The sequence below is a fragment of the Protopterus annectens genome, chromosome 17.part0 (genome assembly GCF_019279795.1).
Source record: "Protopterus annectens isolate FY-2018-M chromosome 17.part0, PAN1.0, whole genome shotgun sequence".
NCBI lineage: Eukaryota > Metazoa > Chordata > Ceratodontiformes > Protopteridae > Protopterus > Protopterus annectens.
This window is the reverse complement of record NC_056751.1, coordinates 67,074,079-67,096,952: the sequence shown is the minus strand read 5'-3', so window position 1 is coordinate 67,096,952 and position 22,874 is coordinate 67,074,079. Positions and strand designations below refer to the sequence as shown.

The 22,874-nt window shown below is 38.5% G+C and overlaps 1 protein-coding gene across 1 annotated transcript in view; it reads right to left on the bottom strand.

The window, feature by feature from the left end:
• Positions 1–22,874, bottom strand: part of DNAH6 (dynein axonemal heavy chain 6) — a 5,071,261-nt gene that overhangs the window by 3,041,431 nt on the left and 2,006,956 nt on the right. Inside the window, exon 28 of the mRNA XM_044059309.1 lies at positions 1,765–1,890. Coding sequence (XP_043915244.1) covers positions 1,765–1,890 — 126 coding nt within the window. The remainder of the gene's footprint in view (positions 1–1,764; positions 1,891–22,874) is intronic.

Here is a 22,874-nt window from a genome sequence, read left to right as displayed (position 1 = left end):
AAAGGCAGATCATGTCTCCTAAACCTGATAGACGTCTTTGAAGCAGTCACCAAAGCCGTAGATGAGGGTAAGGTGGTTCACACAGCCTAACTAGATCTTGCCAAGGCTTTTGACACCATCCCCCACTCTGGAATTATAGATAAACCCACTAAATTAGGTATAAATCCCTATGTCACAAGATGGGCTGCCAACTGGCTCACTGACAGAACCCACACTGTGAAAGTAGCAGACTCCAAATCCAACTTCAGACCAGTGACAAGTGAGTACCACAGGGTTCAGTCCTGGGTCCTCTCCTGTTTGGTATCTACTTCTCTGAAGTACAGGCTAACACAGAAGGTCTTTGGCTAATGAAGTTTGCAGATGATTGCAAACTAGTAGCCATAATCAAAACTCCAAAAGATGTGGACATCCTACAAAAGGGCCTCGCTGAGACAGATGCCTGGTGTCAAAGCCATGGCCTCAAGCTCAATGCCAAAAAGTGCACTGTCATCCTTTTTGGTAAAAACTCTGTACCTATGAACTACCACATAGGCGGTAGTCTACTTAACACCAAAAGTGTGATAAGAGACCTTGGGACACAGGTGGACAGTAGTCTCTCCTTTTATAATCACATCACCACAGTAGTCAGGAAATCCTTCTACGTGGCACACCTCATCACAAAAGGTTTCTCATCCAAAAGGTTTCTCACTCGTCACTCATTAGACCCATTATAGAGTACAATGCCCCTTTTGGTATGTACCTCACAAGACATCTAAAACAACTGGAAAGGCCACAGAAATACCTCACAAAGAGGATTACCGGCCTCAAACAGATGCCCTACGCAGACCATCTCAAAAAACTTCAGCTTTACTCCATCGCATATCGCCTACTCAGTGGCGATCTCTGACTAACACACAAAGCTATGTCAAACCCAGAGCTTTTGAACATGCTCCACTTAAAGAAATCCCAATCCCTACAAGCTACATGCTATAGGGACCTAAACCTTGTCACCACAATAAACAGAAAATGCTGGAGGGATAGATTCCTGTCCCAGAGACTTCCCATACTCTGGAACAAACTACCTATCTATATCAAACAAAGCTCCTCATTAGCACTCTTCAAGAAAAATCTTGATGATTGGATGGGAGATAGGAAATTCACCCCGGGGATCACTTCTGTGGCTCTGCTCGACAGTGGCACAGGAAAATAATTTTCTTGGGTGGTGAAAGCCAGGGTACCTTTTGGCTAGGCTTATATAGGCCCTAGGGCCAATAGCCTAGTACTTACCTTTGAACCTATGAACCTATATAAAACAATGCATTTAATTTTGCTACACTGGATGCGGATTCTCCATTTACTAGAACTAACAAATATGGTATTGATGCACTTAGACACCATTTGTGGGTGACAGTGCACAGCACTATCCCCCCAGATGCACAGTAGCAAACTTTGCCCAAATCCTGTTGATAGAGTAAATAATGCGTGCCTATATTGTTGAATCTTGCATACTTAATGAATATTCATTACTTATGTGATCATTATTCAAAAGGTAAGTCATGAATATTCAAGAATATAAGATGGCTAACTTGTTACATTTACGAATTTAATATTATACTTTGACTGATGTAGGTGCCTGACAAAAGTTCTAATAATTTTACCTTATATAACATAAAAATAAAAAGTAATTTAGTAATGAAATTATTAAATTACACATGACCTAAATTCAAACTTAAGGGAGCACATCTAAAACAGGCAAAAATGTACACAGTACTGCATGTACTTTACCTTTTCTCTGACAAGATCACTCACTATATCTCTTGCATGAACATCTATAGTTATTAGCGCTGTTATAATATTTCGATGAAGTTTGGGTAGGTAGCCACGAACTAATCCAGCCAATGCATTCAGCCTCTGAAATCAATTTGAAAAGTTGTGAGTTAATTGAAAAGTGTAGTAGAAAATAAATCAACATTATGTTGTCTTATGTTTATTACGATTCTGCTAATTATAAACAAAACATCTGTCATGAAAATACTGAAGGTACTAAAGGCACGCATGAAATATAGGATGTGAATGTAGCAGACTATACCACTTGATAAATGATCCACAGTTTTACACAAAAAACTCAGACTGTATTTATTTAATCTTATTTGTTTTTAGCAAATTAGAACTAAAATATGACTGATGACAGGTATGACTATGGAAAACTACTTAAAAAGTACAGTTCTACAGATACAGAATTTATCTGATTATCACACAGTAGATGATAAAATTAGTTCATGTCTCACTAGCAGTTCTTTACTTTTTGATGTTAACAAAACAAAAAAATAGTTCACTCCAATTTCAATAGAAGTAATTTCTCTTCTTGACTGCCTCAACTGGTCTTCACTTACCACCTGTAATGGAAATGAAAACCCAGGCTTATGAGGGTCTATCATCACTAAGTGCACAGCTCAAGAAACAATATAGTAAATGTTATACGTATGAGAGAGAGAGAGAGGAAGAGAGACTATGTGGATCTATAACTCCTGTTCCAAAATAAAAGAATGTTCATTAGGCAAATTGGCTCCATTAACACCATCTTATCTGCTGGCGGACAAATTCAGTTCACATTTCACCTCCCCATCACCCCAGTTCTCCCCCAAGCAATACCCTCCACCACTTCAACACCAATTATCACCAAAGAACATGTTGCCACTGTGCTCTCTTAAGCTATAAACACAGCTTCATTGGGGCCTGACAATATACCGGGTTGCCTCTTAAACAGCTTAAATCAGGACTTATCAGGACCATTAGGATCTCTGTTAACCATAGCCTGTGGACTGGCTTTGTCCCAGTAGAGTGGAGGACAGCAACAGTCATCCCCCTGCAAAAAGGGGGACCATCTACTGATCCGAGAAATTACAGACCCATAAGTTTGATTAGTCTTAAATGCAAGACCATGGAAAGAATAATCATGGAACTGATAAATAATGATACAGGAGACCTCCAAACACTGGACACTGACCCAATTCAGCTTTGTCAAGGTCGTGTCATGCCTACTGAATCTGGTGGATTTCTTGGAGAAAGTTACTAAGGCCATGGATGAGGGTAAAACAGCACATACTGCCTACCTCAACCTGGCCAAGGCATTTGACACTATTCCCCACTCAGGTATTATAAATAACCTCAGAAAACTGGGCATAAATCCCTATGTCACCAGATGACTAGGCAATTGGCCCATGGCCAGGGCACATGTGGTTAAAGTGGGTGAATCCAGATCCAAGAAGAGGCCAGTTACTAGTGGTGTGCTATAGGGCTAAGTACTGGGACCACTCCTGTTCAGAATATAGTTTTCTGAAGTCAAGGCAAATGTGGAAGGCAATTGGATGACAACGTTTGCTGATGATTGCAAGATGGGAGCAATCATTGAATCCCCTGATGATGTTGATATCCTTCAGGAGGGTCTAGATCAGACAAATGATTGGTGCCAGAACCATGGCCTAAAACTAAATGCAAAAAATGCATTATCATACCCTTTTGGAAGTAAAACCCCCCTGCAAATTGCAACATCAATAGCACACCCCTTAGAGTAGACTCAGAGATGACAGTTCTAGGTACACAGATGGATAGTAGCCTGAACTTTAACTGTGATTTCTTCACAGTGGTGAGGAAATCCTTTTATGTGGCACAATTTATAAGTAAAGGCATGGCATCCAGATCCAAAGAAATTATAGTCTCACTGTACTCAGTTCTCATTAGAACAATAATCAAGTACAGTGTGCTATTTGACATATATTTGACTAGGCGATTACAGCAGCTGGAGTGACCTCAGAGGTTCATCACAAAGAAAATACAGGGTGTAAACAACATGAACGATGTGGACAGACTAAAAGCCCTATTCCTTTACTCTGTCTCCTTCTGACTATTAAGGGGTGACCTATGTCTGACCAACAAGGTACTTATAAATCCAGCTCTGATTGATCTGCTATACATCCACAAATCAAACAGCACAAGGGTCACCTGCTCTAGGGAATCTAAACTTAGTCAGCGACTCAAACAAAATATGCTGGAGAGACACATATGTGTCTCAGAGATTGTTATTTCTTTGCAATAGGCTTCTTATTCACATTAAGTAGAGCGCTTCCCTGGTCCTCTTCAAATGCAGTTTGGAACAAAGGATGGGGAATTTGAATTTCACACCTGGAGTAGTGCCTATGTCCCTTATGGATAGGGACAATCTGTAAGATACTCAATGCACAGGCACAAATTTCTGCCAAAGGATCATATATTGGGTAAAATCAGATTATACTGGCTAGGCTTGTAAGTGCCCTTAAGCTGTTAGCCTAGTAAACTCATATGAACCTATGAACCTATGAATCAAGCACAGAGGATGCATCTCTCAGGATCTCATTACATACTTCATATTCAACATATGACACATTGTTTTGTGCATTTCATCAACAATCTCCAGTGCAGCCATACGATCAGTAACAGTCTGATATTTCACCTTAGTACCTCTGTGTGACAGTTATCAACGGGCTTCCTGTACTTATACCTGCCACAGGTAGAGCTTGAGACAAAAAATAAAGGTAATTTTAGCCTCTTTTAAGGCAAATAACTGTCACTAGTTGAACCTCATTAAGAGTTCAACAACATTTCTTCTAATATTTTTTGAAATCCTTTACAAAGCTTTGAAAACGTATTCAGTCTTATTCAAGTTCATTTTTTCTAGTTTTTATTTTAAATGTAGATCCTAAATTCCCAGTGGTGGATCTTACCAGAAAAAATGTCCTTAGTCAGCCAATTGCTAGACGTTTTCTCTCTCTCAAGACTTACTGTAGTGCAGGAAAAATCACCAGTAGACCTTTAGTAGGTTTGAAATCCTTTATTATTCCCACTTTGTAATTCCTTATTTATGCTGTGCTGATGATGCCATAAGAAAGCTGAAACGTGCATGTCCACAGCTAGTGGGATTCGGCTTTATTGGCCTGAATTTGTCCATAAACAAACTTATAAAGAAAAAAAAAAGTCATTCAGAATTGCCATATAGCTAAACACCTGATGTCCTTAAAGGGTCATTTGCATATATGCCATGTTGTTTCTAATACAAGAGGTTTAAGGAATCACACAGTGGAAAGTCTAGCCTTGCTAGATTTTTTGTTTGGTTTTTACTGATTGTTTTTTCTGTGTGACCTTTTTACTTATTGCTTTAGTTTATTGGTTGGGATATTTTGCAGACACCCTAATGGTTATGGACATCAACTGGGTACGACAACCGTGTGTTTCTAAAGGTTAGCCAAACAGTCTACTTGTGCTGTGCTGATCTGGCTTTATTGGTCTGAATTTATCCATAAATAGACTTAAAAAGAAAAAAGTTATGGACATTCAGAATTGCCATCAAGCTTAAACACTTGATGTCATTAAAGGGTCATTTGCATATACACTGTGTTGCCTCTAATCTTCTTCTGGCTTTTCCCGGTTAGGGGTAGCCACAGCGGATCACCTGTCCGCTCATGATTAGCAGTGGGGTTTTACAGTGTTGAGTTGCCAGCCCGGCGCCCAACCTTCCACAGAAGGCACACACACGCACTCACACCTAGGGCCAATTTAGTGTCCAATCCACCTGCAGCATGTCTTTGGGATGTGGGAGGAAACCAGAGCACCCGGAGGAAACCCACGCGACCACAGGGAGGACATGCAGACTACGCACAGAAGGCACCCCAGCTGAGGATCGAACCGGAGAACCTCTTGCTGTGAGGCGACAATGCTAAACACTGCACCACCATGGCCGCCCCGCCGTGTTGCCTCTAATACAAGAGGTTTAAGGAATCAGACAGTGGAAAGTCTAGCCTTGCAAGATTTTTCTTTTGTTTTTTCCTGATTGATTTTTCTGTGTGAACTTTTTACTCATTGTTTTAGTTTACTACAGAACTTTGGAAATTGTGTATTGCCTTGCAATGTAAAGCCATGTCTCTCTGGAGCTTTCCACATGAAAGAAAAGTGCAGAATACTTCAGTAATGATTTTCCACTTATGGTCCAAATATGCAGCCTCAGCTTCACAGCTTTGCTGCAATAATTCTTTTTTTTCTGACAAATGAACAACTTTCAGATATAAATTTAGAGACAGTGCTGATTCCCACAGCTGCATGGCCATCCAGAATACCTGGCATGACCATGTTCCACTCTTTGTGTTTATGTAGTACATGACTATGTTGTCATATTTCACCACTTGAGAAACCCCAAGAATGAGGGAATTATTGAATGTTTTGACAACTAAGGTCACAGTTTGCCCTTATATATAATTTCACTTTAAATGGGGCCAGAGAAATGGAAAGGACCATAACTGGGAGTGTGCTCTCACTCTAACCCTAACACATCCACTGTCAGAACTTCAGAAGGTGACAGAGGAAGGGAAATAATGAACATTTTAAAATTCGGTTGAGATATTATCATTTAGCAGTTTCATTTGTTGACCTAAGCAGTGACCAGCAATAACACAATATCCGTGTGTCCCTTGGTTGATCTTACAGATTCTTAAAGTAATGCTGAAGTTTTTTTCACAGTGAGTCTGCAAGATCTGCTGTGCTACTGACTGACACGTCACACCAAATGAGGAAAACAGTCTGTCTAACAAGGTGGGTTAAGTCAAAGTCCAGTGGAACACATTACATAATTTACTACACTCTCTTCCAAGCTAGAAAGAGATACTCTTGAAGTGTCCCAAAATAATTTTTGGATAAAAAAGCACAAGCACAGCAATTCCTGGACTTTGTTAATACAAATGCCATGGAGCAATTGGTCGGAGCACCCACTAGGGGAAATAACATCTTGGATCTTGTCCTTACTAATATAGGAGCATCTTGTACCATCCCTTGAGTATTTTCATCACTTGTTAGGGCTGACCATAAAGCAGTCTCTTGAAATAAAACTGAAACAGAGACCTATTTCACCCAGGAAAACTTTAGAAATTGTTTTAAGGTAAACTACCTACTCCTAAGTGATATGCTGGCAAGCTTCAAATCCCCACCAAACCCTTTTCACTCCACTGAATATGCAGAAATGTGCACCACCACATATACCAGAATGTAAACAGTAGCATAGATGCAGTTGTATGTACACTGTAGGAACAAGTGCAGGGCAAACCCATGAAAAAAAAACACATGGTGGAATCATGATATTAACAAGCTTTACAATAAAAAGAAAATAATTTTGACCAAAAGTAAGAAGAGTAATTCCTAGAATGTTAGAACCCTTGTCACTAAAATAAACAAACAACTCAGGAGCTTAATGAAGTCCACCAATGCCAAGTTTGAGGTTAAAATAATTACCCAAGGCAAAGACAATCAAAAGGAATTTTAAATTAAATTATGTTTGTAATCTGAAAAGCACAACACTGAATGCACTGACCTGATTGTGAAAAATGTTACCTACACTGCGGCTGAAGATATAGCAAACCTACTGGCTGATTAATTTAGCTCTAACTTTACCCTGCCCTCCTCCTTGGTCTGTCCCTCAAGATATACCTGAAACTAGCTCACACAAGTCCTAGAAGTGCTAGCAAAAGCTGCAAATACTGTACTGAGGGCTCCTAACAATATTACCGGATGCGTCTTAAATAACATGAAGCACTGTTCTGCCACACCCCTAACACCCTCCATACAGGTTTTGTACCAAGTAAATGAAAAACAGATGCAGTCATTCCCTCCATAAGGGAGGATCTCCCACAGACACAGACAATTACAGACCCATAAGTCTGACCAGCCTGATATGCAAAGCCATGGTAAGACTTACTGTTGGATTAAATAATCAGGACACAGAAAACCTCCAAAAACTGGACCCGTTTCAGTCTGGATTCAAAGTGCAGGTCATGCTTACTCAACCTGGTGGATTATTTGAAAAGGAAACCAAAGCAATGGATGAAGGCAAACAGTATACACCATATACCTTGTCCTGGCCAAGAATTTTGATAAAATTCCCCACTCAGGCATAGTAGAAAATCTAAATAAACTGAGAATAAAGCTATATGTCACCCGCTGGATTGCCAGCTGACTCACAGATACGACACAGATAATCAAAACAGGGGAAGCTGGCTCTAGAAAGAGAACATTCACCAGTGGAGTCTCCCTGTTTGGCATCCACTTTTCTAAAGCCAGTATGAAAGGCTTCTGGCTGACTAAGTTTGTAGATGACTGTAAGCTAGGAGGAATGTTTGTCTATAATAAATAACTGGTGCCAAAATCATGGATTTAAACTAAATGCCAAAAAAAAGTATTATTATATCCTCTGGGAAGTCATCTACGCCAGGGAACTACCGCATTTACAATATGACGCAGTTCTCCAGTCCCCCCCACACACACACACACACTTAAGCTGTTTTTGGAACTTATGTGCAAAGTGGCCTACCTTTTCACCAACATGTGCCTATTGTTGTAAGAAAGTCCATTGATACTGCACAGCTTGTAAACAAAGAGATTGTGTCTAGATCCAGGAATGTCACTGTCCCCCTTTACTCAGCCCTCATTAGGCCAGTCATTGAAGATAATGTCCCCTTTGGTACATATCTGTCTAGACACATGCAACAACTAGAATGCCCACAAAGTTACCTTACTAAAAGGATATAAGGTCTAAACAATATGTCCAACATTGGACTGACTCAAAACCCTGTAACTATAATATGTACCCTGCAGACTGGTAACAGATGACCTGTGTATGGCATACAAGGCATCCTCCAACCCATTACTGATGGATTTAGTGCACATCAGAAAGTCAAGTAGCATCAGAAACACTCAGTCTAGGGATCTAAACCTTTTCTGCAACATCAACAGAACAGTTTGGAAGGACAGTTATATCTCACAAAGGATACCACTGCTCTGGTACAGTCTTCCCGTCCACATAAAACAAAGTTCATCCCTGTCCATATTTAAGCGCAACTTAGATCTATGGAAGAGAGACATAAAATTTACCTTAGGACTGCTCCTTGTAAAACTAATGGACAGAGGCAGCTACTAAATGCCTTACCCCCATACATGGGTCCCCTCAAATTATCTATGGTATGATCCTGCCTATTCTCATTAGGGGTAATACACAATTCTCACCCATGGGATGCAAAAGGCCAATCTATAACCAAATGGGATAAGTTATTGCAAGCACAAAAAGGGAAAATGGCCAGCCTTAAAATGGCTCACAAGGGCAGACAGCCTAGTACGTTACTATGAATCTATAAGAGATCAACAGATCCAAATTGTACTCATACAAAGTGAGATGCAGAGAATGCAGACATGAAATAACCACCTTTCATCCACTAAATATTTTCTTCTCAACTGTGTTTAAATAAGATATTTATTCAGACAGGTGAAAATATGAATCCTTCTCAGTCAGAAGGCTAAATTTGATGGTGCCAGACACTTCTGTTAGCAGACCAAAAGGAAGAGTGTTAATCTGAAAATGCTGATTCCCCACTTGAAATCTGTAAAATCTCTTGTGGGGTTTGAAGAATAAGCATACTTAAAATCAAGTGTAACCGTCCAGGTCTTGCATGGAAGCAGGATCAACACAGCTGAAATATTCACTAATGTGAATTTATTTATTGTGAGAACAAAGAAAGGTCTCCACTATGGAATTTGTTTCTATTTATTGCTTTCCTTATCATTTTTCTTCAAAGGGGGAATTACTGTAGGCAAAACAGAGTTGGATACATTTGGAATTGACTGGACTGAGCTGCTTACTTTGTCTGGAGTTATATTTTGTACTCTTTGTCTAACGGTTAAGATTGCATTAAACACAAATCTGTTAAAATGCTTTTCTGACCAGCTAATATTTGTAATTTTTCTGTCTGCTGGCAAAACTCTTAAGATGTAAGGTAGAATCAGAGAAGAGAGGAAGGTTCCTCGCTCTTCACAGTGAAGGAGACTCAGTGAGTCATTTTTGTAAAGTTCACTTTATCTGGCCCAGAGGGGTGTCCCCTCCCCCTAATGACTACTACCTGTCATCTGAAAGAGCAGCACAGGTCAAGTATTTCTGTTTTTAAAGAAAATTCTTATCTTCAGAGGAGGACTCTTGCTGCATGGAAATAATTAAGTGTCTCCTCTTTTCCTCTTATTTTCTGCATCAATTATTCATTTATGTATTTATTGAGTCAAGAAAATATGCTATTTACACTGACAAGAAATACACAGATGGCTATATAATTTGTAGAACTACAGAATGAGATATGGTTATGTACTGAAAATATGCAGAGTAACAAAGGGAGGTTTGATAGTACAATTTATACAGTCAGGTAAAACAATGAAAATATGAAAAACACCAGTTATAAAATTGATGTTTTGAGATTGTCTAGTCAGTGGAATAGTGATAAAATATTTAGCTATGTACATAATTTACACAGACTGAGCTTGCTATATTTTGTTTCAGGGTTATCTCAATAATATTATGAGGTGTGAGGACCAGTTCTTGTACTTGAAAAATGGAACATGCTTTTCCCTGAAATTGTTCCAGTAATTTCTTCCTGAATTCTTTATACGAGTGGCAGTCTCTAATGCTGTTTGGCAGAGAGTCCAATAACCTGGAGCCCAGTGTAGAAAATACAGGATTTGCAGAATCCAAGTTTCTTTTAGATCTTTAGAGTGGTTGTGGTGTGTTATGTGCATACGAGTGCAGCTGATAATGATTAGTTTTATTCGCAGTTTGGATTAAATTATAGGTAGAGAGTTACTTTTCAAGGATTTTTGAACTGTTGTAAAAGGTGGAGATTTGCTCGTTACACTGCTAGACATGTTTAAAAAAAAGTGCAGTGATGTGCAATCTGAATGGACAGGAATATAAAGTGGCATGTCCTATTAGATACTATTTGTAATTCATTAGCATCCTTTCTAAATGCACAGACAAGGTGGACAGTCTGTATTCCAAATGAGGCTGCAAAAGTGGGCTTCTGGAATGGCTCTGAGTTAATCGAATGCGCCTTGGGTAGGCTTCCTTTCCCAGCAAAGTTAATAGTATAAAAATCCTCTGAATAAAAGACATAAAGAACTACTTTTCATATACCAGTTGCATGACAAAACACACCAGGAAAGTAAAAGCTATAGAGTACAACTAGTAAACCTGAATAGGATAGTGAACAATACACAGCATACCGGAAAACATGTAGATGAGGATGATGGCCCAAAGGCACAGGAAGATAAAGTCAAGATAATAGACGGCAAAATGTACAAAATACTTTGGGAGGTCACCAGCACAAAATAGGTAATAAAAATGCATTTAGGCAGAATGGACAAAAGCCTGGAGGAAATGAAGGAGGTGTTGAATAGACAGTGATGATTCAGAAGCACTGAATAGGAAAGAAAAGGAGAACATGGTGAAAACTGCTAAGTTGGATAAACTACAAGAGTAGCTGGAGGATGGCATAATGGTTAAGATGTTTATCTCACAAACACATTGTACTGGGTTTAATTACCAATACTGGGGAAATGATTAACTTCCAGTGCAACAACTCTAATGAAAAATGAGGCTGAAAAATGTCTATCTACTGTTATTCTGTCTTCAGGGTTGAAGAAATGGGAGTTTTGCGGCAGCAGTGCAGGTTTATATTTATTTTTACTATTATGTGATGCTGGCAAAGTTAGCAAGGAATCAATGATAGGTTATTTAAAGGAGTAAGTAGGTCCATTTTTTTTCTTTTTTTTTGACAAGCAAGTGGTGCTACAAGGTTAGAACTTTTTTTTATGTTTCTGAGGTATATTAAAGGCCATCAATTAACCACCCCCAAATAAGTTGCTTATAATTAGCCAGAAAGGGGAGGGGGGTTACTAGGAATGTGCTTGGTTGTAATTATCCTATGGTGAAAGGCAGTCTGAAATACTACAAGATCATCTGAATTAGAGTAAAGTTGGATAATTTAAGACTGTTAGGTAGGCGACTAATGAAAACATAGAATGAGTCATAAATCTAAGTACTGGCCTCAGAACCAAATATAGCCAAAAAGAAGTTCAGCTGAAATAGGAAGGTTTCAAATTGTACCAATAATATTTTCAAGATAAAGTTGGCCCATCAGCCACATTTTTCTCCTGGAAAAATATTAGTAACAACAGACTTAAAAGTAAGATGCATAGTATGCATATATTTTCACAAATATGAAAATGATTCTGAAGTCATTCTAAAAAAATGTTAAATCTCTGTACTCTTCAACTCTAGATATCAATCAAAAGTAATATGAACTGTTTGATAACATCCTTTTGATAGTTTAACATGAACATTAAAAGTTCAGTTATGTAACTGCCATGGAGCCAGAAGACTGCATAACATGGCTACCAAATTATGCAACTTTCCAGAGGGCTACTAGCACCCAATACATATCTTATTGTATTTTATAGTAGTAAAAAAAAGCATGATCCAGGTTGGAAGAAAGAGTATGAACCAGTAACCAAACATCAGGATGTCATTATGTTTCCAAAACACTAATGCCTTTGATCCAAATTAGATTCAAGAAAAAAATGTCCCATTCAAAGCTTCTAAATTACAATATAATCAGGAAGAGAATAAGAAAACAGATTCAGAATGCACATATCAACTGACTTAAAAATAAATGCCTTGCCTTCTGAAAAGAATAAATGTCTTTTTTCCATTAAAATAATTTGCCATAATTTGCAAGACAGTATTAAAACTCACATTTTGCTTCTCAAATTTACCTTCCCACTCAACATTTTCTTCACAAATAGTCCTGTGAAAAACAATTACTGGGGATGAGAGGATAAAGTACAGTTGTATCAGCTAACTTACTATAACAGTAGATTGTCAAATAGATCACTGCTGCAGTCACCTAAGTTGAATGGGTTATATACCTTTAGAAGGATATGAAAACTTGCCAGCATTCAAAGCTTCAGGGCACTTCCATGCACCCTAATCACTGAGGGGCTCAAACAGAACTACATAAACTCAGTAGTTAGGGTAACAATCCCTCACAGCTTTCTTCCCTCAGACCATGGGAGGATAGAACACTTATTATAGTATATATGCTTGGAAGAAATACATAAATACATATGTACATTAATATATATATATATATATATATATATATATATATATATATATATATATATATACACACACACACACACACACACACACACACATATATATATATATATATATATATATATACACACATACATACATACATGCATACAAATAAAAAATAAATAGTTTATAGACCCTGGCAAAAAACAATAGTCAAAAAGGGGAATGTGGGTAGGATGTCCCTACTGCAACAGTGATCAATTTGAACATTCATTATTATGGTAGGTTTACTTACACATCTGTACTTTGTGGTCACTAATGCAGTAGCTTAAGCTGAATGGGTAGATTACCAGAACACAGAAAGAAATGGAGGAGAGAGAAAGGTCAGTGTCCATGTATCCTTAAAAAATAGCAAAACCTGCTGTGGACCTAGAAAGAAGATTTAATGTGTGCTGCTTTATAAAAGTATGTACCAATGACCAAGTTGCTCCTTCTAGAATACTTCTAGAGTTCACCCCTTTCCAAAAAGCCACATAAGAAGCCAAAGCCCTGATAGAATGGGCTTTAACCTTGCCTGGAATTGACTTGTCATTATGAAAATAACAGAAAACAATAGCACGAGACAACCATTTGGAACCTGTCTGTTCTGACACGGATTACCTCTTTTACTTACATTCATAGTAAATGAACAATTGACCAGAAGTCCTGAAGGTTTTAGTTCTGTCAATATAGTATCTTAGTTTTCTGTGGACTTCCAGAGTGTGCGGAATTCCTTCTCCCTTTTTTTGGATCAAGTAAAAAGACAAAGAGCCAAATAGATTTTTCAAAGTTAAAAGGTCATACGTAATTATTAGGCTAATGATCCCGGGGAGGATAGCTTTTTAAGCCTAGCTATGCTTCCCAAAGGTAAGAATCAAACCGTGTGCCTTGTATGTGTAAGGCAAACACATTAACCATTATGAAGAATTTGTTTTCAGAGTTACCCTGTCCTAATGAAAATTAGATAGGGTTGACTCACCATAAGAGTTTTGTAGCTCAGATACTCTTCTTGCAGATGTCAAAACAATGAGTAACATTGCCTTTCAAGTCATGAATTACAATTCAGCCTCATGAGCTAGTTTAAATGGAAAATGTTCAAGTTTCTCTGGAACAAAACTTAGATACCAAGAAACCACCACCTGTATAGATAGATATGTAGAACCCACTTCAAAAACTGACCTGAGGCTGAATGGTAAGAGGGATCCATGGGCAAACAAGCACAGATGGCTGATATTTGAATCTTGATAGGAGAGTAAGGCCAGAGGATAACAACTCACACAAATACTGAAGAATCAGAAGCATCAGGGCCTTAAAAGGATTCTGATTCATAGTTTAGTAGCAAATAAAAAAAATAATTTCTATTTGCCCATATACAATTTCCTAGTATCAGGTTTCCTAGACTCATTTAGTACCTACTGCACATCATTAGAAAGCAAATGCCTAAGCAGTATTAAAAATTTATCATATGGGCAGTCAATTGAAGAAGTTTCAAACTGTATCAAAAAAACATGTCTTGATACACTGGGCTTCCAAGATGTCTGTGGACTGAGCAACAGCTTAAGTTCGGCTCTTCCAGTGAGAAAAAAGAAACTAAGGAACAAATGGCTAGTACTTCTGTCAGCTTTAGTAAAATTCAATTACTGGCTAGTAAGTGCATTGCCTGGATACCAGCAAATAAGATACTTAAGAGAGCCTGGAAGAAAATCAGGTAGAAAAGGTGAAGGAAAAACACTAACTAGGAAGATTTCTGCAGCTGCTCAGCAAAGAGCAGTTCAAGCTCCACCTTTGGTACAACAGATGGCTTCCAGTAATTTAGAGGAAAAATAAATCAAATTTACTCACAACTGATTAAATGAAACACTGAAGGAGTATACCAACTCAACTAATAAAAGTCTGGAAACAATGAAAGAACCTTTAAGCAGCTATTCAGATGAACTGATAAATATGCAAAAATCAGAGGTTGAAAGCTGGCTGTATATCAGACTTTTCAAGAAGAGCTGTGTCAAAAAAAGTTAGAGGTAGAGGACAGAGAATGCAAAACAAACCTGAGATTTTCTGCTAAACCAGAGAAACTGGAAGGAACATACTGTATTAATTTTACAAAAGCACAAAAAAGCAACTGGATTGGTATTCCACATCAAGATTTGTTAACTGAAAGGCCACATTGAGTGTACACTCAAATCTGGTCATGAGAAAGCAACTCAGACCGGATGCAATCATACCAGCAGAAAGAGTTGATCCTGACAAAATGGTGGCGGAAGGAAAAAGTAATAAATATTGGAGACAGTAGAGTGTGGAAAATGATTATTTACTGTACACCAGGTAGACAAAAAGCAAATTTATCCCAGCAGTCAGGGAATGTCAAGAGGCAGGTGTGAGGTTCAAGCTGCTCTATCCAGCTACCTTCAGAATATTTTTTCCTGAAGGATCAAAGACAGTTTTGATGCAGAACAGGCTAAGCAGGAAATACAAAATTTGTCCAACAAAATGTGATCCATCAAACCGAAGGGGAATCTGCTTCTCATTCTTCTGACAACACAGCTCAAAGGGAAACTCTGTCACTGAAACCTTTTTCAATGTTCCAAAGAAAATGCTTGAGTGACAGAAAAAGCACAGGTGCTGACTAGAAGAATTGAGAGTACCTTGGACTTAATCTAGAGTCTGGTGTTGTGAGATGGAGATGAACAGGAAGAAGACTAGCAACACTGAAATTAGTGAATAAATGTTAGACTATAAAGCATCAATCAAATTTGTGAAATGTAGCTTTACAAGAAAAAGTGGCTGAGAAAGACTGGGCTTCTGATGAATTTGTTAAACCTGTAGGTGAACTGAAAAGCATATACCCCACTTCATGTTATTAATGTTTAGAAGGACACTAAAAAAAAAGTAACTGTAAGTATAACATTTTTGCTCTTAACAATATTAAAGTATTTGTATAAAACATTCCATGATATAAACAGCATATTATATAGGAAAGCAGATTTGTGTAGCATGTAGCATGTAGTCTGGGGTATCTAAAACGAGAGTGTGAGGGTGAGTCTTTGCAGTGATTATTGTGTGTGATGAAGATACTAAAGTAAGCAAGTATTTTTTTTTAATTTTAAGAAATTTAAGCATTCCAATGTAAAAAGGGATGAAAGGATGGAGAGAAGCACGTTTAATTAATATGTTGTAATCTTGGGCTGCTGGAGTGGTGGATGGGGTGTAAAAGTGAACTGAGTATAATACAGTAGAGGTGTTTTGTTTTAGTCTTTCATAGCTCAATGTATGGATTAATGCCACTGGCTTAATCTACAAACCCATTTTTGTGTAAGCAAATGGACATGAAAAATAACAATAAGAGTATTATTAAGTTTTAGTCTTTCATAGCTCAATGTATGGATTAATGCCACTGGCTTAATCTACAAACCCATTTTTGTGTAAGCAAATGGACATGAAAAATAACAATAAGAGTAATACAGTGAATGCAATGAGAAGGCTAAGTCTCTCATATATGTTATGATATTAGCTTTTTTCTTTAGCAAATGCATGTATAGTTTGAGTTGAGAAGTCTGTAGCTGAGAGCAGTTGTACATTCTGTTCTTGTATTTCCATGGAAACAAGCTGGCTACAGGTGCAGACAATTGATTTTGAGAGTCCTGAGTACAGTTTGCTAAAGAAAATGTGCATTTAAATGATACAAGGGCAAGCAGCTCAGTAAAAAAATAAAGTTTGAAATAATTGGAAGTGAATAAGATATAGCCTTCCTAGCAGCATAAATACTGCAATGCATTTACTAGAACAGTGTATAATTTAGTTTTATTTAAATATAACCAGCGCACTTTTTCTTAAGGCTAAATGTTAATGTTTTCTGAAAGCATATGAGTTGTTTTTCATATTTGGGAGAGGAATAGAGGTGAGAAAAGAATAGACAATCAGTGCAAGTGGGACTACATGCTGTAACATGTGCTTTAGAAAGGATAACCTCAATTTTAGGTTAGGTAACACCTGTGGGTGCAGTTGTTGATTTTATATTTCATTATATGAAGATGTACACAGTTGTGTGTGTTTGTTTTAAGTTAGTAGGTTATGAGAAGTGTTCTGGAGAAGTGTTTTTTTTTCATTTATTTACTTATTTATTTGGTTTGAGGGTTTTCATTAAAACACAAAGGCTTGAAAAATGTGACAGGTTCAAATGGAGATGACAGGAAACAACAAAAGTTGGAAACAGACATTTAAAAATGCTGTGATGTAGAATAGTTGGGGATAATGACTTCTTATCATAATAGCTCTGCTATCCATATTATTTTGAAATATAAATGGCCTCACAGGTATAGATAAAAAGTAAGAGTATTGAATTATATTAAGAAATGCAAATAGCAATGCTATAGGAGACATATTTGGAAATAAATAAGGATGTGAATTTGATAAAAATAGGATTTCATAGGATCATGGGAAGTTACTAGGCTAATGGCCCTGAGACCTTTGCAAGCCCAGCCAAGAATTTAGCCCATGTTCCGATAAGTCGGCACCTGATGCCCTGTCCAGCAGGGACGCAGGTGGAATGCCAGGGGTGTATTTTCTGTTCCCCATCCAGTTATCCAGGTTGCACATAAAGCATGGCCATTCAGCAGAATATCAGGATAAAGGAAGGAAAGGGGGAATAATTATACTAACTGTTAGAGGAGTTCCAACACTGATAAATGAGGAAAAAAAATAACATTAGATTTGTGGCAGTAAGTGGCTACTGGCAAGGGAGAAGGATTATGCTGGCATTATTCATATTCCACCTAAAACTGCTATTATGGAGCTTAATAAAATTTGGGGGAAATAATCATCTTTGAGCAGGAAATATTACACATATGTACTCATAAGTGGGCGCTGAAACTTGATTTGCAACACTGAGGATGTATCAGGGGACCTAAAAGGAAAAATAAAATAACAAAATTGGGTAGATTTCTGAAGAAATTTATGAAAATATTTAGTACTGAAGATGCAAATTCAGTAGTAGGTACAATACCTTGACTAGACTATACAAAAATTATATTTCACAGGAACATGTGCATTTAATTGAAAGCTTTGACAAATATCCAATAACTATTTCAGATCATGCACCAATAAAAGCTAAAATAAAAATGCAGGCTAATGAGTAAAAATGAGACACTGGTTCTTTTTGACCTACCTGTTAAAAAGACAAGAATTTAAGGAATAGGTATAGGAAATTATATGAGAGTTATTAGGGAAGACAGAAATATCTTCAGAATGTATAGCTAGTGAGTGGGATAAAATGAAAGTGAGGTTGAAAAATAGGGTAGAAACAAAAGAAAAAGAGATATGGTTAAGAAATAACATAAATTATTTAGAGGGGCTGACAAAGGTTAAAGTATTGCATAATAATGGGAATATCACAGAATGAGAAGAGGTGCAACTACAGAGTGCTAAATAGAAAGTAAGGGAGTATCTGGATAATATGCCTAAGTTTAGAAAGATTTGTGTTAAGCAACTGTTTTTTGATAATAACTCCAGAGCACAAAATCTTTTTAGCACATCAACTTAGCCAACAGAAAGAGCTGTTGCCAAATTTAGGGAGCCTGTAACAAGAAAAATAATTGGAGATCCTGTAGAGGCATTAGAGATATTTCAGAAATTTTCTGAAAGTTTATATAAACAGAAATGTGGAATCCAAGAAAGTGCATAAATGGAAATATTTATGGAAGACATATGCGCCAAGGTTAGAGGTAGATGAGGCTCAACAATGAGCAGTTAAGGCAGGAGGAGATTAAAATAAAGAAGTTATGCACCTACCATAACGGTCTGACATATGGGTTCAGTTCTGATCTTCGAACTGACTCCGTTACTACAGCTCGTGCCAGCTATAAACTCTCAAGCTTCACCTCTACCCAGAATCCCCCTCTCTCAATTACTTCAAATCGAGTTTGCAGAAAATCTGTAAACATATGAAAACATATATACATTTACACACACACACACACACACACACACACACACACACACACACACACACACACACACACACACACACACACACACACACACACACGAGGTAAGCCAGATGGAAGTCTTATCCACTGTGTTTGAGTAGCATAACAGTTCAGGTGCAAGTGATCCATTCCACCAAAAATCTTTGAAGACGGCGGATGGAGGGAGGGGAAGTCAAGGATAAATGAAGATAGGCAACACAGATGGAACATTATGGTGAGTACATAACTGCTTTATTTGATATTGCAAAATCTTCATTTTATCCTTGACAAATGGGACAGAGTTCCAGCTACCTAAAAACTTGGGTGGATTCACAGAAGGATATTCCTGAGCACCATCAAGGGAATGAGTGATCTTCCCCTAGAGACCAAGTCAAGTTTGGAAGGAGTAATAAAACTATGGGGAGAAGCCCAAGTAGCTGCTGCACATATGCCATCCATAGATGCTCTAGATTGGAAGACCGTTGAAGTGGCTGCAGACCTTGCAGAATATGCTATGACAGGTTTAGGCAAGGTTAATTTATTTATTTCATAAATAAAAGAAATACAATCTTTCAGTCACTTAGAGAGGGTAATCTTACTGACTGCCTTGCCCAACTTTGCACTAGGAAAAGAAACTTGACTTGATGTCCTTATAGTTTTTGTTCTGTGAAAATAGAAACATAATTGTCTATGGACATCTAGTAAATGTAGAGTGTATTCTCCTTTGTTAGAATGATTAGGGAAGAAGATTGGTAGATTAACAGACTGATTAATGTTAGCCTCAGATACTACTGTTTGCAGGAAAGAGGGGTTTGTTCATAAAGATACCCTATCCTTATGGAAAACTAGATAAGGAGGTTCAGATGACAATGCCTAGATTACTGAAATTCTTCTGGATAAAGTAATGGCTACCAAAAAGAGTGTCTTCCAAGATAAAAACTTCAAATCACATTCCGCAGAGGGATAAAAGAGAGAATGTATTACTATCTGTATTACTAAGTTCAGATCCCAAGAAGGAGTCAGAGCTTTATACAGGTTTTTTAACAAATGTGTGCTTCTTAAGAACGATTTACAAAGCCCATAACAGGCTAAAGAATGTTCTTCTAAACCATTGTGAAAATTAAAAACAACAGCCAAATGTAGTTTGATGGTGGATGGAGAAGCCCCAGCACTGAACAGAGATGCTAAGAAATCTAAAACATGCTCAACTGAAGCAGAGAAAGGATCAATTTGCTTTTCATGGGCCCAAATTGTAAATCTCTTCCACTTACTTAAATATAGTTTTCTAGTAGAAGGTTTATGAGCCAATAAAAGGATGTGACATACTGGACAGGACATATTAGGATGCCTGACAATTAGCAGAATTGTAGGAACCATGCAGTCAGCTTGAGGTTTGAAATGTTTGGGTGAACAAGGCCATCTGGACGAGACAGGAGATCTGGCGCTGGGTCCAGAATCTAAGGTTGATGAATCATGTAAGGCAAAAGAAAGGGGAACCAAAAATGTCGAGGCCAAAAGGGGATGACGAGGATTACTGTACTCTTCAACCTGAGTGCTTTCTGTAAAAATTTGGGAATTAGAGGTACTGGAGGAAAGGCATACAGTAGACTGGGGTGGCCTTTTGAGGAGGTGTGCATCTCTGGGTGACTTTCCTGGGGGGGGGGTTAAGGTGAAGTAATTGCTGCATTTGTTGTTTATGGGAGAAATAAACAGATCGCAGCAAGGTTGACCCCAATGACAGAATATAATTTTTGCCACTTCTAGATTGACAGACCACTCGTGAGGCTGAAGGATACATCTGCTTAGCGTATCTGCAGTCACATTGGAACTCCCCGAAATGTGCATTGCTATTAGAAAGTGGTTTAACGAGATCACCCACTGCCACACTCTGAGGGTTTCTCGACAAAAGGGGGGTAAGACTTGGTTCCTCCCTGTTTGTTAATGTATCACACCACTGACATATTGTCCATTTGAACTGCAATAGTCCCCTGAGGAAGAGCTGACTGAAAGGCCTGCAATGCAAGAAGCACCGCTCTTATCTCCAGGACATTGATGTGCAAGTTGGCCTCTAATGGGGACCAAGTGCCTTGGACTGTCTTGCCCAGATAATGCCCCCACACCCCATCTGGGAGGCATCCTTGGTCACTATGGCCATAGGCTCTGGAAAAACAAAGTGGCAACCATGAAGAATTTGCATGGAGTGCATCCACCAAACAAGGTCCATTTTGCAATGGTTGGTGATTAAGATATGGTCTGACACTGGGCAGTGAAGGATAGACCACTGGAAAACTAGTAGCCATTGCATAACTCTCATATGTAACCTGGCTAATGGGACTAAAGTTATGGAAGCTGCCACGGATCCTAGAGTTTGCAAACTAATCATGCTGCAACCTTCTTCCTGTGAATTAACTTTCAAACCTGAACCACAATTCTCTGATGTCGTTATGGAGGAAGAGAATCTATCTTTGTTTGGGTATTCAGTACTGTCCCAATGAATTCAAAATTTTGTGTTGGGGTTAAATGTGACTTTTCTAGATTGACGGTAATCCCCAGATGAGCACAGGTGTGGAGGGTGTAGTCTCTAGCTACTATTAATTATGCTTAGTCAACGCAGTTATGACACAGTGGTCTAAGTACAGAAACACTCAGAATCCTTCCAGTCTCAAGTGAGCTGCTATGACTGCCATGGATTTGTTGAACACCTTGGGGGCTGTGGTGAGTCCAAAGGGCAGTACTCTGAACTGGTAATGACTGGCTCCCAGCCAGAAGTGGAGGGACCTTCTGGAGTGTTAGTCTGGTCTACTGAGCAAATCCAGTCATCTTTCTTCAGAAAGGGGAGAATAGACTGCACCGTAACCATCCAGAACTTTGTTGTGTTCAGTACACTGAGATCCAAAATCTGTTTCCAGTCTCCTCTCATTTTTGGCACTAAAAAGAATCTTGAGTAAATTCTGGATCTTTCTTAGTCTGGTGGAACCTGTTGGATGACTCATTTGTCCAGCAGTTTCTGGATTTCTTGCACTGCTGAACCCCTCTGATTGGATGGAACATCACGGATTTTCTTTTGAACGGGGGGAGGGGAGTTGAGAAAAGGGAATGATATAACCTCTGGATACAATCTGTTACACCCAGGAATCTTTTGTTAAGTTTAGCCAGGTGTTTGGGTGCATGGCTAAGAATCCTCCAACTGCCTCAAGAGGAAGACAATCTAGCTTCTCTTATGGAACAATGAAAGGCCTTTGCTGGGAAAGAATCCCTGAAAACCTGGTTTTGCAGACCACCCTGCCAAGAGGGCAGTGTCTTCCATTTTGGTTCCCTCCTTCTGTCCCAGGGGAACTCCCTCCACATGTGTCTTGGAAAGGCCCTTGAGATTTCTTGAACCACAATTTTCCACCACTCCTCTGGTTCCTAGGAAAGGACCTTTGAGGGTGAAGAAATGTACACCCATGGCAGAAAAGGTCTTACCATCCTTCTCACACCTGGATAAAGTCTCTTCTACTTTAGGGGCAAACAAGGATGTTCAGTCAAAAGGAGCATTGACAAAAGAAGACTTCAGTGGTTCCACTAAGTCACATAGGCGCATCCAGGTGTGACTCCTTATAGCTCCGCCTATACCCACTACTCTAGATGTCCCTTCAGCTATATGAGAGATCAGTCTCATGGACAAATTGGACAAAGACTCCAGGCTGTCTAACTGGGAAACCACTTTCTTTTGGACTCCCTCAACTGCAGATCCTGGCAGGGTGTCTGACAACTCTTTAATCAGATCCTGTTGGAATCTTGTGAAATGTGCCAAAAAAATTCAAGGATCTTATACAGAAAGTCAATGAAGCATAGACTCACTTCCCAAATCTGCCCATGGCCCGAGACTCCCTATTGGGTAGATGGACAGAGGAACTCTCCTC